Consider the following 12,844-nt stretch of genomic DNA (forward strand, 5'->3'; position numbering starts at 1 on the left):
ATGTTCAAATAATCATATTGTTTAAGGGCCCCCATTCACTACTACAGCTGGATCAAAAAGCACTATGTGCTCACAGGCCTCTCCAACATTTTCCTTTCAGTGTGCCCTATAGTTTGCTTGCTACCTCAGATATTTGTTGTTGTTCATTCGTTCAGTCGTCTCCGACTCTTCGTGACCTCATGGACCAGCCTAGGCCAGAGCTCCCTGTTGGCCGTTACCACCCCCAGCTCCTTCAAGGTCAGTCCAGTCACTTCAAGGATGCCATCCATCCATCTTGCCCTTGGTCGGCCCCTCTTCCTTTTGCCTTCCACTTTCCCCAGCATAATTGTCTTCTCTAGGCTTTCCTGTCTCCTCATGATGTGGCCAAAGTACTTCAACTTTGTCTCTAGTATCTTTCCCTCCAGTGAGCAGTCGGGCTTTATTTCCTGGAGGATGGACTGGTTGGATCTTCTCGCAGTCCAAGGCACGCTCAGCACTTTCCTCCAACACCACAGCTCAAAAGCATCGATCTTCCTTCGCTCAGCCTTCCCTAAGGTCCAGCTCTCACATCCGTAGGTGACTACAGGGAATACCATGGCTTTGACTAGGCGGATCTTTGTTGCCAGTCTGATGTCTCTACTCTTCACTATTTTATCGAGACTGGACATTGCTCTCCTCCCAAGAAGTAAGCGTCTTCTGATTTCCTGGCTACAGTCTGCATCTGCAGTAATCTTTGCACCTAGAAATACAAAGTCTGTCACGGCCTCCACGGTTTCTCCCTCTATTTTCCAGTTGTCAATCATTCTTGTTGCCATAATCTTGGTTTTTTTGACGTTTAGCTGCAACCCGGCTTTTGCGCTTTCTTCTTTCACCTTGATTAGAAGGCTCCTCAGCTCCTCCTCGCTTTCGACCTCAGATATTATCCCAGGAGAAAGAGTGGAATCAGATTCAATAAAATATATATTTTCCCCAAAAAGTCTGTGTGAAGATTCAGAAATCTTCCAAAATGGTACTCCACAAGGAATGAGAAACTGTCACCAATAGGGAAGGTTCCACTGGATGCCAAATTTCAAAAAGACAGTAATACTAGTCCCTCACAACTGAGATCTTGTGGTATAAGCTTTGAAATGTTTGGCATGCTTAGGGTGAAGATATATCCTGGAAAATTCAAACAGCATCCAGTTTTAGCTTAAATGAAATAGAATGTAGTCTCAAGTAAGAGGCCTTGAGTACCAGTTTTGGGGAAAAGGCAGGATATACATAAATAACAACAAAACCAACTGTAAACCTTGAAAAATATACCTGTAATATAAAAATTTGGAAAGTATAGCTTTCTGGTACCAGTGTTCTTTACTCTTCTTTTTTCGTTGCCACTTCTGATCTATTAATCTCTGATAGAATTCTTTTAGCCAAGTCCAATCTCCAGTCTACGTGAAATAAAGAACAAGAATGCAATCATTATAAAATTGTGCCTTTGTTTACTTATTTACTGTACTTTTCTTCAACTTTTCAGATGAATCCCTTTATTGACTACCCAGGAAATGCATAATTAACGCTTTGGAATCTTTGCTGGCTTCTTCATCTGGCAAATATATTAAAAGTCATATAGGAGAAGAAAGACAATGGGGATAACTGTCAGGCCTACATTTTGTCTCAGATATAGTTTCTGTTGTGTATTAAAATGATCTAGACTAATCCCCTTTTTGGCCATGTGTGAGCAAGAGACAAAGGGCAGTAAAAGACAGGTAATAAAATTTCAACTCCATTAATGACAGAAAAATAACTTTTCTGTTAAGTTACTCCACATGATGATTCCCATTCCCATTTCACAGGCACATCATCAGAATCTAAATTCTTAAAAAATATTTAGCCACATACTTATTCATCATGATAAAGAATGCGATAGTAACTTCTGTGAAATAATTTAGTAATATCAAAAGGAAGGATTGAAGAACATTTTTCTGTCATCAGTTCAAACCTATTCAGCTTTTGTAGAAAGCTAAATAATAAAACTAATCACGTCATAGAACATAAGCGCAAAGAAACATTAGACTAGAAAAACCTATCATATGGCCAAATAAATGACTGCACCAAGTTTTATTACCTGTGATGATCTCATGAAGAGCTCTTGAATATCTAGGTCATCCAATAAAAGCGTCCTCCCGATTCGGTGCACTGCCATGCTGACATGCGATTTGCTATAAGGTATCTTAAGGAGCTTTTTAATGTTCTGCAAAAAAAGACAATAACAAGTTTAAAACTTCATTTTTGAGAATTAAAAGAGTTACAACACAAAGGCTTTCTACGCTGATCTCACTGGACATATATTTAACAGAAAACTCAGTTTTAGAAGTTATCTCAACAGCTTTTTGTTAAAATTACTTGAGAGTAATTCAATTCAGACATAATAAAAAACCATGGTTAGAAAAGCTTGCCAAGTCTGATATGACTCTAAATCATTTTTTAACCAGGGATCACTCTCCAACATTAGTACCAAAGGGATTACAAATCAGGTTTTGGACAACTTTACATTCGGTTTGATTGTTTGGGGTGCTGATTCAGAAAATTGCATTAGATAGACCACATCAGCTCTGGTTTCTGATACAGAACATATGCCATCCAGTAGTTGCCATCTGCTCACCGACAGAAAACCATTTTTAATAAGCCTCGGCACTGTTAGAGGTTTTGCAAGACCTGTCACTATTATTGCAATAGTGTAGTAACAGTGAGGCTGTGGACCATATTTTAGTTCTTGCAAACCGCTGGTGGTCCATAGACCACAGGTTGGGAACTACTGCTCTAAATTCACAAATTATTACTTTATTTCTTATTTGATAAAATGTTGATGCTGACAAATTATAATGAAAATTATTACATCAAAAGATTGAATTACTAAGAAAATTAAAGAAGCAAATGTAAATCATGGTTTGCCACACATATGGAAAACCAAATTACTGTCTAGGATTGGAGAGATAAAGCAATCTTTGACAAGAGAGGCAGTTGGGACACATGCATTATCTTTGCTTATAATACTCTAGTTATCATATGGTTATAGGTATAGAATAGAATAGCTTTATTGTAATTGTACATCGCACAACAAAATTAAATGCCCACCACAATCACATTATATATATACAAATTACAAAACAAAGCACTCATCCTTCCACATTCTAATCCCTATTGCACGACTCCTAATGCCACATCAGTGTGAAACCACAGAATTCAATATAGTAACAGCTCTAGGATAAATCCTATCTCTCAGCCTATTTGCCTAGACCATCTGCCAGATAATAACAATTCAAAAAAATAATATCTAGGGTTAGATAGATCCCTAAGAATATTTTGAGCTTTCTTAATTATTATATAGTTCTTCCAAAGAGGGGAGAGGCCAATCTATAATTTTCTGGGCAGTAGTGGTCACCCCCCGGAACACCCTCACATATTGGCCCTCACAAATGAGTCTGTTGTTGCTTTTGATGCTTGTTTATTATTGTTTGTGCTGTTTTTATGTTATTTTAATATGTTATTGTTCTGTTTTTAATTGTATGTTGCATTGGGCTTCGTCCCATGTAAGCCGCCCCAATTCCACTCGGGGAGATGGAGGAGGTGGTAGAAAAATAAAGTTCTTCCTATGTGACGCTGTGCAATTAGCAAACCATACGCATGTTAGAACACTCTCTATAGCACGGCGGTGGAAAGTCACCAGAAGTTATTCATTCAATTGTTGGTTCCTTAAAAGTCTCAGATAATATGTTGTCAAAGGCTTTCATGGTGAAATCACTAGGTTGTTGTGAGTTTTCCAGGCAACCCATTTCAGATAATACATTGTAAGTGAAATAGCAAACAAATACACTCAGAATTTGTTTAATACTTTTCCTTCTGCAGTTAATAATGAGAGCTTCCATTGCACAAGTCTTTTTACATTAGTCTCTCTAAGGGTTACCCTTACTTGGGGGAGGAGGAGATGAGCTCTTTCATAGTCAGAGACAATAATAACTGTCTTCCCCTACATTGGCTGGCATGGCTATGCCCCTCCCCATAAGGGCAGGAGTAAGAACAGAACACTGTGGCACCCACTTAAGCGAGCAATATATGCTTGTGCCCAACTAACCTGCAAGCCCAAGGAGGTGGCTATCATAACCTACAATCATGTGGTGGCAACAGCTGGAGATAGCCTCTGTGGCATAGAACTTACTCTGAGTCAGTGGTTCTCAACCAGTGTGTCCCCAGGTGTTTTGGCCTACAACTTCCAGAAATCCCAGCCAGTTTACCAGCGGTTAGGATTTCTAGAAATTGAAGGCCAAAACATCTGGGGACCCTCAGGTTGAGAACCACTGCTCTAAGTGATTAAAAATGGGTTGTACCATTGCACAAGTTTCCCCATCCCCCTTCAGCAGTGATGATTGTTGCCTCTGGTTGCTTTTCTCCATCTGTATATGGCGGTCTGCCACAACCTCTTCTTTATGGACTCACAGGGGGCATAACTGTAGGCTGTTGTGCAGAACTCAAGAGTACCATGGGAATGCTACCCAAGGAAACTATCTCTCTTGGCCAGCCTTCCTTATCCCAGTGAAAAATAGCTTTTAGGACTTAACCATGTTTCCGTCAGTCACCTCACCATTAAAATGATAGCTGACACAATGATGTGACTAAATCCACAGAGCTCTCTAAAATACGAGCGTTATTGCTATATTCAGAAATGATGTCCAAGCCACTTAAAAATAGTTCTTACTTTATGAACCCTAATCCTACTCAAGCACGGAAAATTATTTTATAGAGTTTATTATAACAACAGAGTGGACCTGTTGTTCCACTTAGGAAACAGAGGACTCAAGGACTCAGCATTTCGCTTTCCTTTGCAGTTCCTCCATTAATCATGATTGATTTAATAATAGCTACTTTCAATGAGAGATTTTTCTAATGTTTTTCCACTGAAATAATCTTGCTAAATATTTTATTACACTGTGTATTACTCCGTTGCAAAACATACATACCTCAGAATCGGATACAACATCCACATCATTTCCAATTGAGTCAATAAAATCGTACGCCATACCAAAGCTATTTAAAAACAAATAAAGCACCATTTGAAATAATTATTCAATATTACCATTTATCAAAAATACTTTTGGAAATAAAGGCTTGAACGCATGAATCTGCAAGCAAAACCTTACTTATGGAGCAAAAGAAGCTATTTCTATAGTCATCTATATCCACTAAAAGTCTGTAGAGGGCTAATTCTAATAAAAAAATTATTTAAAAAAAAAGTCTGTAGAGGGCTTGGAAGACTTCTGGAAGAGTATGAGGAACAGCACAAATGACCGCCAATTTCATTTATGTAAACAACATATGAGGTTTAACTGATGAATGAAATGGCAACCAAAATACTACTTCGTTAACCTCTTTGTTTTATTTATTTTATGTTAGTTATTGCAATAGAGTTTTGCTGCTCTTCAATATTTTAAGAATATTAATTTTACAATTCTCTAACAATGTCAGCCTTGTAATTCCACCCAGAGTATTTTCTTCTTAATTTTTATGTCAATACTTTAAACTGGAACAAAAACTTTATGTTCGGATATTAACAAAGAAACCTTGCAAGTGAAGCAATAATATCTGAATGTAGATGTTCCATATTTTCACAAAGCCATTTTGTTTTTAAAATGCATATATTTTAATTATGATTTTGGAAATAATTACAATAATAATTACAAAAACTCTGTATATTTCTATTAAATATACTTCAACAATGGTCTTCTATCAAAATACATCTTTACTACTGTGTCATTAGATATAACATAGTCACAATATTTACCTTGAAAATGGCTTGCTTTTTTTGCTATTACCAAGGATGGTAGCCCCTGCTGCTCCCAGTTTGGCACTTTCTCGTAACCAGTTAGCTGGAGGAAGTTTCAGATCAGTCTTCTCTTGAAGACGGGCAAATGCCGCTTGAGGTGGAGCAGATGAATACTTTACTACAGCTCTGCTTTTTACTTCATTGCCTCCAAGAAACAGCACAGAACCCTAATTTGCATAAATCAATGAAGAATTTAATTAAAGAGATTCAAATACAATTACTCCTCATTACAGGTATCATTAAACACTGCTTTTATTTAGTAAAATTTCATTCAAGAAATGGGCCACCAAAAACAATGTGTTGTAGAGTTAACACTTAGCAGTCTAATTCGTTTCCTTTCAAGAAGAATAAAAAACCCCAAACTCTATAATATGATATAAATTTCTAGTCTGTCAAACAGACAAAATAAGCGTCATTTACTAAAATGTCATTTTTAATATAACCATTAAAGGAACTGCGGCCCTGTTCTATATTATACCCAGCAATCCTACAGTAGAAGCTTGGGCTCCTACACCTTTAATATTAGTGTAGAGGAGAGAATGTCAACAACTTGGGTGGCATGAAAAGCCATGTTGATTAAATTTCCTTTTAGTTCTCTGTACTTTGTCGCATCTGTTCATACTCTTCCCAACATATCTCCATTAAACATTACAATGATAACAGGAGATCTTTTGGTATGACTTCAATACCAAAAGTTTTCCAGGATCCAACAATATTTTTCTCACAAGAGAGAGACAAGATACCACTACCAGAACATATCTAAGGCTTTTTAAGAAAGGCTTTTGGGACATCAATATTGACAAAGGTATAGCCATGGTACACTATTGCAAGAGAAAAACAAAGTATCTTATGATAATTTAAAAACCAATTAAGTTATCATAGTACAGCTGTTCCTGGATATTATCCGATGGACTTTATTACAACATCTAAATGCATTCCTTTGGCTGTTCAGTGCCAACTGTTTCATAGCACCCTTCAAAAGCAAGAAGGGTTGTCAGAGTAAAACCGGCAAAGCTAGATATGTTTAAGTTGGAGAAGAGAAGGTCGAGAGGAGACTTGATAGCCATGTTTAAATATTTTAAAGGATGTCACAGCTTGTTTTCTGCTGCTCTGGAGACCAGGCCACAATAGAAGAAAGGATTCAAATTGCAGGAAAAGAGATTCCACTTAAACATTAGGAAGAACTTTCTGACAGTAAGAGATGTTAGGCAGTAGAGTATATTTCCTTAGGGCCCAATGAAGTATCCTTCTCTGGAGGTGTTTATACTGAGGCTGGAAGGTTATCTATTGGGGGAGCTTTGACTGTGGGTTCCTGCATGTCAGAATGGGCTTGGATTAGATGGCCCTTGGGGTCTCTTCCAACTTCTATACCAGGGGTCCTCAAACATTTTAAACAGAGGGCCAGGTCACAGTCCCTTCAACTGTTGGAGGGCCTGATTGTAATAAAAAATGAATGAATTTCTATGCACACTACACATATATTATTTGTAGTTCAAAAAACACTTAAAAACAATACAATAATTAAAATGAAGAACAATTTTAACAAATATAAACTTATTAGTATTTCAATGGGAAGTGTGGGCCTGCTTCTGGCTGATGAAATAGGATTGTTGTTGTTGTTGTTGTTGTTGTTGTGTGTTTTCTAGTCGTTTCAGACTTAGGTTGACCCTGAGCGAGGGTCGGGTAAATTACCTTGGAGGGCTGTATCCGGCACCCGGGCCTTAGTTTGAGGACCCCTGTTCTATACACTCTTGCCCCCTTAATAGCTGTGTAAAAGAAGAAATCTCAACAGGTGTTGTCTTTCATCAAGTAATTTCCAATTTATGGTAGCCAGGGGACCAAACATCTGGGGACCAACAGGGTGAGAACCTTTGCCCTATACGGTTCTGGCCCAGCTTACTTGTCCAAACGCATCTCCCTCTACGTCCTGTCTCGTTGTTTAAGATCATCCAGGGAGGCCCTGCTCTCACTCACAAATAAGTCATAAAGTTTTCTATGACTGAGTGTGTGTGTGACTTGCCCAATGTAGGTTTCCACAGCCAAGAAAGGACTCAAACCCTGGTCTCCAGTCATAGTCTTGCATGACAGCTGAAATTCCCTCTGTTGCACTTCTATTAATTGTATCGTCCAAAAGTCTTGGGGCCAGAAATGTTTGGGATAGACAGTGTGTGTATATGTGTGTACACACACACACACACACAGCGTGTGTGTATATTGGAATACCTGTATTTGCATATATGTACATAATGAGATCTCTTGGAGAAGAGATCCAAGTCTATGCACGGAATTCACTTATGTTTCATATATTAAAAAATCTAAATTATTATAGTTTCTATATTTAGAACCATCAGAAAGCAAAGCCACCCATATGGACCATTTGTTCTTCTAAATTTCAGACATGACGTGCTATGGCCCAATTTTCCTAGTTTTCAGCAGACCTCACAACCTCTGAGAATGCCTGTTATAGATGCAGGTGAAATGTCAGGAGAGAATGCTTTTAGAACATGACCATATAGCCCAAAAGATCTACAACAACTCATTATTATTATTTGAAGTATTTTTATTTTTATGCATGGCCGCATTTCTGTGTACAAACCCACACGATCTCTTCAAACATCTGGAGAGGCCCTGATCTCGCTCCTGCCTGCCTCGCAGGCACGGTTGGTGGGGATGAGGGAGAGGGCCTTCTCGGTGGTGGCCCCCTGACTCTGGAACTCACTTCCCAGGGATATCAGGCATGCCCCAACATTGGGAGTCTTTAGGAGGAACCTGAAAACGTGGCTGTTCCAGTGTGCCTTCCCGGAATAAGGAAATTAATTCCCAGCAAAATGCCCCCCTTAACTATTTGTTGGATTGCACTCCCCCCACTTCTTTAAAACCCTCCTACCAGATATATCCTACCTTGTTCCTACCCAGCATTTATTTTTAATTTTAAACTATTACATTTGGCCCGGCCATAGGTTTTTAAATCTTGTGTGTTATTGTTTATATGTGATTTATAACAATTGTATTGTTTTTGTTTATTGCTTTCTTGTTTTATTGATGTGTTGTTGGGCTTGGCCTCATATAAGCCGCTCCGAGTCCCTTGGGGAGATGGTGGCGGGGTATAAATAAAGTATTATTATTATTTTTAGTGTTTATACGTGTTTTAATTATTGTGTAACCCGTCACGAGGAGAGGCGGGAAAGAAATAAAATTATATACTGCATTGAAGGGTCATTCATTGAAGCTTATGCTGCATCTAGACTAGAATGAATTAATGTAGTTTCATAACACTTTCAACTGCTAGAGAATCATTGGAGTTACAGTTTGGGGAGGCTCCAGAAATTCTTGTGGCAGAGAAGGCCAAAGAGCTTGTGAAATGACACCAGGACAGTATTAAGTCATGGCAATTGAAGTGGTGTCCAACTGCATGAGTTCTACAGTGTTCCCACTCCTTCGTTGGCCAATGCCTGCGGTGCTTCGGTACCTGTTTGGGCTCCTCTGGCTCTCCTTTCAACGGCGACGGAGAAGCCCCGGCGCCCGCCTCGCCCCCCGCTTCCCTGGAGTCCCCCATTCGCTCGCCGCTCGCCTCAGGCTCAGCTGCCGGAAGTCCGCTCCCTTCTCCACGTTCGGCCTCCTAGAAACATCCGGAAAGAGCTCGGATATAGAAAAAAAGTCTAAGCCCCGCCCCCTCCTTGCCCTCGCTGCGTTTCGTTGGCTCTTTGCAATGCTTCTCACAAGCTCTCGCCGAGGAGGAGCAACACTCGCGAGATCTCTGTCAAAGCGCTTGTATACAAACCTAGAAGAGGGTCTGGGAAAGTGTAGTGGGTGGAACCTTTGATCTCCCAGCTAATTTGGACTTCAATTCCCAGGATTCCTAGTCATTGGAGAAGGCAGCTGAGGCTTCTGGGAGTTGGAGTCCAGAATTGTAGAAGACGCGTTTGGGAATCACTGCCATAAGTAATCAGAGCCCGGACAACGCTGATAGAAGGAATAGGGGTCTTTTGTTAGTTTAGAATCAAAGAATCATAGAATCAAAGAGTTGGAAGAGACCTCATGGGCCATCCAGTCCAACCCCCTGCCAAGAAGCAGGAATATTGCATTCAAAGCACCCCTGACAGATGGCCATCCAGCCTCTGCTTAAAAGCTTCCAGAGAAGGAGCCTCCACCACACTCCGGGGCAGAGAGTTCCACTGCTGAACGGCTCTCACAGTCATAGAATCAGTGTTGGAAGAGACCTCATGGGCCATCCAGTCCAACCCCCTGTCAAGAAGCAGAAAAAATGCATTCAAAGCACCCCTGACAGATGGCCATCCAGCCTCTGTTTAAAAGCTTCCAGAGAAGGAGCCTCCACCACACTCCGGGGCAGAGAGTTCCACTGCTGAACGGCTCTCACAGTCATAGAATCATAGAATCAAAGAGTTGGAAGAGACCTCATGGGCCATCCAGTCCAACCCCCTGCCAAGAAGCAGGAATATTGCATTCAAATCACCCCTGACAGATGGCCATCCAGCCCCTGTTTAAAAGCTTCCAAAGAAGGAGCCTCCACCACACTCCGGGGCAGAGAGTTCCACTGCTGAACGGCTCTCACAGTCAGGAAGTTCTTCCTCATGTTCAGATGGAATCTCCTCTCTTGTAGTTTGAAGCCATTGTTCCGCGTCCTAGTCTCCAGGGAAGCAGAAAACAAGCTTGCTCCCTCCTCCCTATGGCTTCCTCTCACATATTTATACATGGCTATCATATCTCCTCTCAGCCTTCTCTTCTTCAGGCTAAACATGCCCAGCTCCTTAAGCCGCTCCTCATAGGGCTTGTTCTCCAGACCCTTGATCATTTTAGTCGCCCTCCTCTGGACACATTCCAGCTTGTCAATATCTCTCTTGAATTGTGGTGCCCAGAACTGGACACAATATTCCAGGTGTGGTCTAACCAAAGCAGAATAGAGGGGTAGCATTACTTCCCTAGATGTAGACACTATGCTCCTATTGATGCAGGCCAAAATCCCATTGGCTTTTTTGCCGCCACATCACATTGTTGGCTCATGTTTAACTTGTAGTCCACGAGGACTCCCAAGATCTTTTTCACACGTACTGCTCTCAAGCCAGGCATTGTCCCCCATTCTATATCTTTGCATTTCGTTTTTCCTGCCAAAGTTTAGTATCTTGCATTTGTCACTGTTGAACTTCATTTTGTTAGTTTTGGCCCATCTCACTAATCTGCCTTCCACACCGCTGAATAAAATCCTACATTATCTTCTTTGAACTAGAATAGATGGCAGTGTGGACTCAGATAACCCAGTTCAAAGCAGATATTCTAGTTATTTGGCTGTGTGGGATCTCTGGACAGTGTGGAAGGGGCCTCTTTTCATTAGAGCTGGTGTTTCGGGCTCCTACATTGCCCTACGAAGCCTAGATTATCTGCTTTAAAACTGGATTATAATCTGGGTTTCATTGGTCAATGTAGATTATCTGTTTTGATAATCTGGATTATAGGGCAGTGTAGAAGGAGCCTCAGGTAGGATCTACACTGCCATATAATCCAGATTATCAAATAAGACAATCCACATTTGCTTTGAACTGGATTTTACGAGTCTATACTGCCATATAAAATCCAGATTGGGAAAGGTGTTCGGCAGGGTTGTATCCTCTCACCCAATTTATTCAACTTGTATGCAGAAGACATCATGCGATATGCGGGACTTGACGAATGCAAGGCTGGAGTAAAAATTGCTGGAAGAAAAATTAACCTTAGATATGCAGATGACACCACTTTGATGGCTGAAAGCGAGGAGGAGCTGAGGAGCCTTCTAATCAGGGTGAAAGAAGAAAGCGCAAAAGCTGGGTTGCAGCTGAATATAAAAAAACCCAAGATTATGGCAACAAGAATAATTGATAACTGGGAAATAGAGGGAGAAAACGTGTAGGCCGTGACAGACATTGTATTTCTAGGTGCAAAGATTACTGCAGATGCAGACTGCAGCCAGGAAATCAGGAGACGTTTACTTCTTGGGAGGAGAGCCATGACCAATCTCGATAAAATAGTGGAGAGTGGAGACATCACACTGGCAACGAAGATCCGCATAATTAAAGCAATGGTATTCCCCATAGTCACCTATGGATGTGAGAGCCGAACCCTAGGGAAGGCTGAGCGAAGGAAGATAGATGCTTTTGAATTGTGGTGTTGGAGGAAAGTTCTGAGATTGCCTTGAACCGCGAGAAGATCCAACCAGTCCATACTTCAGGAAATAAAGTCCGACTGCTCATTGGAGGAAAGGATAGTAGAGGCAAAGATGAAGCACTTTGGCCACATCATGAGAAGAAAGGAAAGCTCAGAGAAGACAATTATGCTGGGGAAAATGGAAGGAAAAAGGAAGAGGAGCCGACCAAGGGCAAGATGGATGGATGGCATCCTTGAAGTGACTGGATTGACCTTGAAGGAGCTCTGGGTGGTGACGGCCGACAGGGAGCTCTGGCGTGGACTGGTGCATGAGGTCACGAAGAGTCGGAAACGACTGAACGAATGAACAACAAAAAAAAAGCCTTATAATCCAATTCAAAGCAGATAATCTGGGTTTTATATGGCAGTGTAGAAGGGGCCTTAGGGCCCTTCCAGACAGACCCTATACCACAGGATCTGATCCCAGGTTTTCTGTTTATCGCAGATTATCTGGCAGTGCGGACTGATATAATCCAGTTTAAAGCAGAAAACCTGGGATTGCATCCTGGATTATAGGGCCTTTCTGAAAGGGCCCTTAGATTTCCCAGATTAGAATAATTTGACACCTCAAAATATCTGGATCTTACTGAGAGGACCTGATCAGTTGAGGTGCTCAGCCTCTGGGGATTGGCTCCCCACAGCGATCCCTGTTCTTTGGGTTCCAGGATGGCACCTCCCCTCCCAGCCCCTTTTTGACTCCTAAACTTACTTTAGGGGCTTCGTAGCATGCTCAGGCCCCTCCATCCAGAGCTCTTGGCATGTCAAAATGATGTGTCGGAAGATTGGAGGGCTTATTGAAAAACTAGCAAAATG

General features: G+C 41.0%; 1 protein-coding gene across 2 annotated transcripts in view; it reads right to left on the reverse strand.

The window, feature by feature from the left end:
- EDRF1 (erythroid differentiation regulatory factor 1) overlaps nt 1-9,472 on the reverse strand; it is a 43,363-nt gene extending 33,891 nt beyond the window's left edge. For both annotated transcript variants that reach the window (XM_060768614.2, XM_060768615.2), the window contains exons 1-5: nt 9,306-9,472; nt 5,795-6,003; nt 4,974-5,040; nt 2,084-2,209; nt 1,282-1,406 (exon numbers count right to left, since the gene is read on the reverse strand). In XM_060768614.2, the coding sequence (XP_060624597.2) occupies nt 1,282-1,406; nt 2,084-2,209; nt 4,974-5,040; nt 5,795-6,003; nt 9,306-9,392 (614 nt within the window). In that variant the 5' untranslated portion in view covers nt 9,393-9,472. The remainder of the gene's footprint in view (nt 1-1,281; nt 1,407-2,083; nt 2,210-4,973; nt 5,041-5,794; nt 6,004-9,305) is intronic.
- Between the last annotated feature and the right edge of the window lie 3,372 nt (nt 9,473-12,844).

The sequence above is a fragment of the Anolis sagrei genome, chromosome 3 (assembly GCF_037176765.1).
Source record: "Anolis sagrei isolate rAnoSag1 chromosome 3, rAnoSag1.mat, whole genome shotgun sequence".
NCBI classification, from domain to species: domain Eukaryota; kingdom Metazoa; phylum Chordata; class Lepidosauria; order Squamata; family Dactyloidae; genus Anolis; species Anolis sagrei.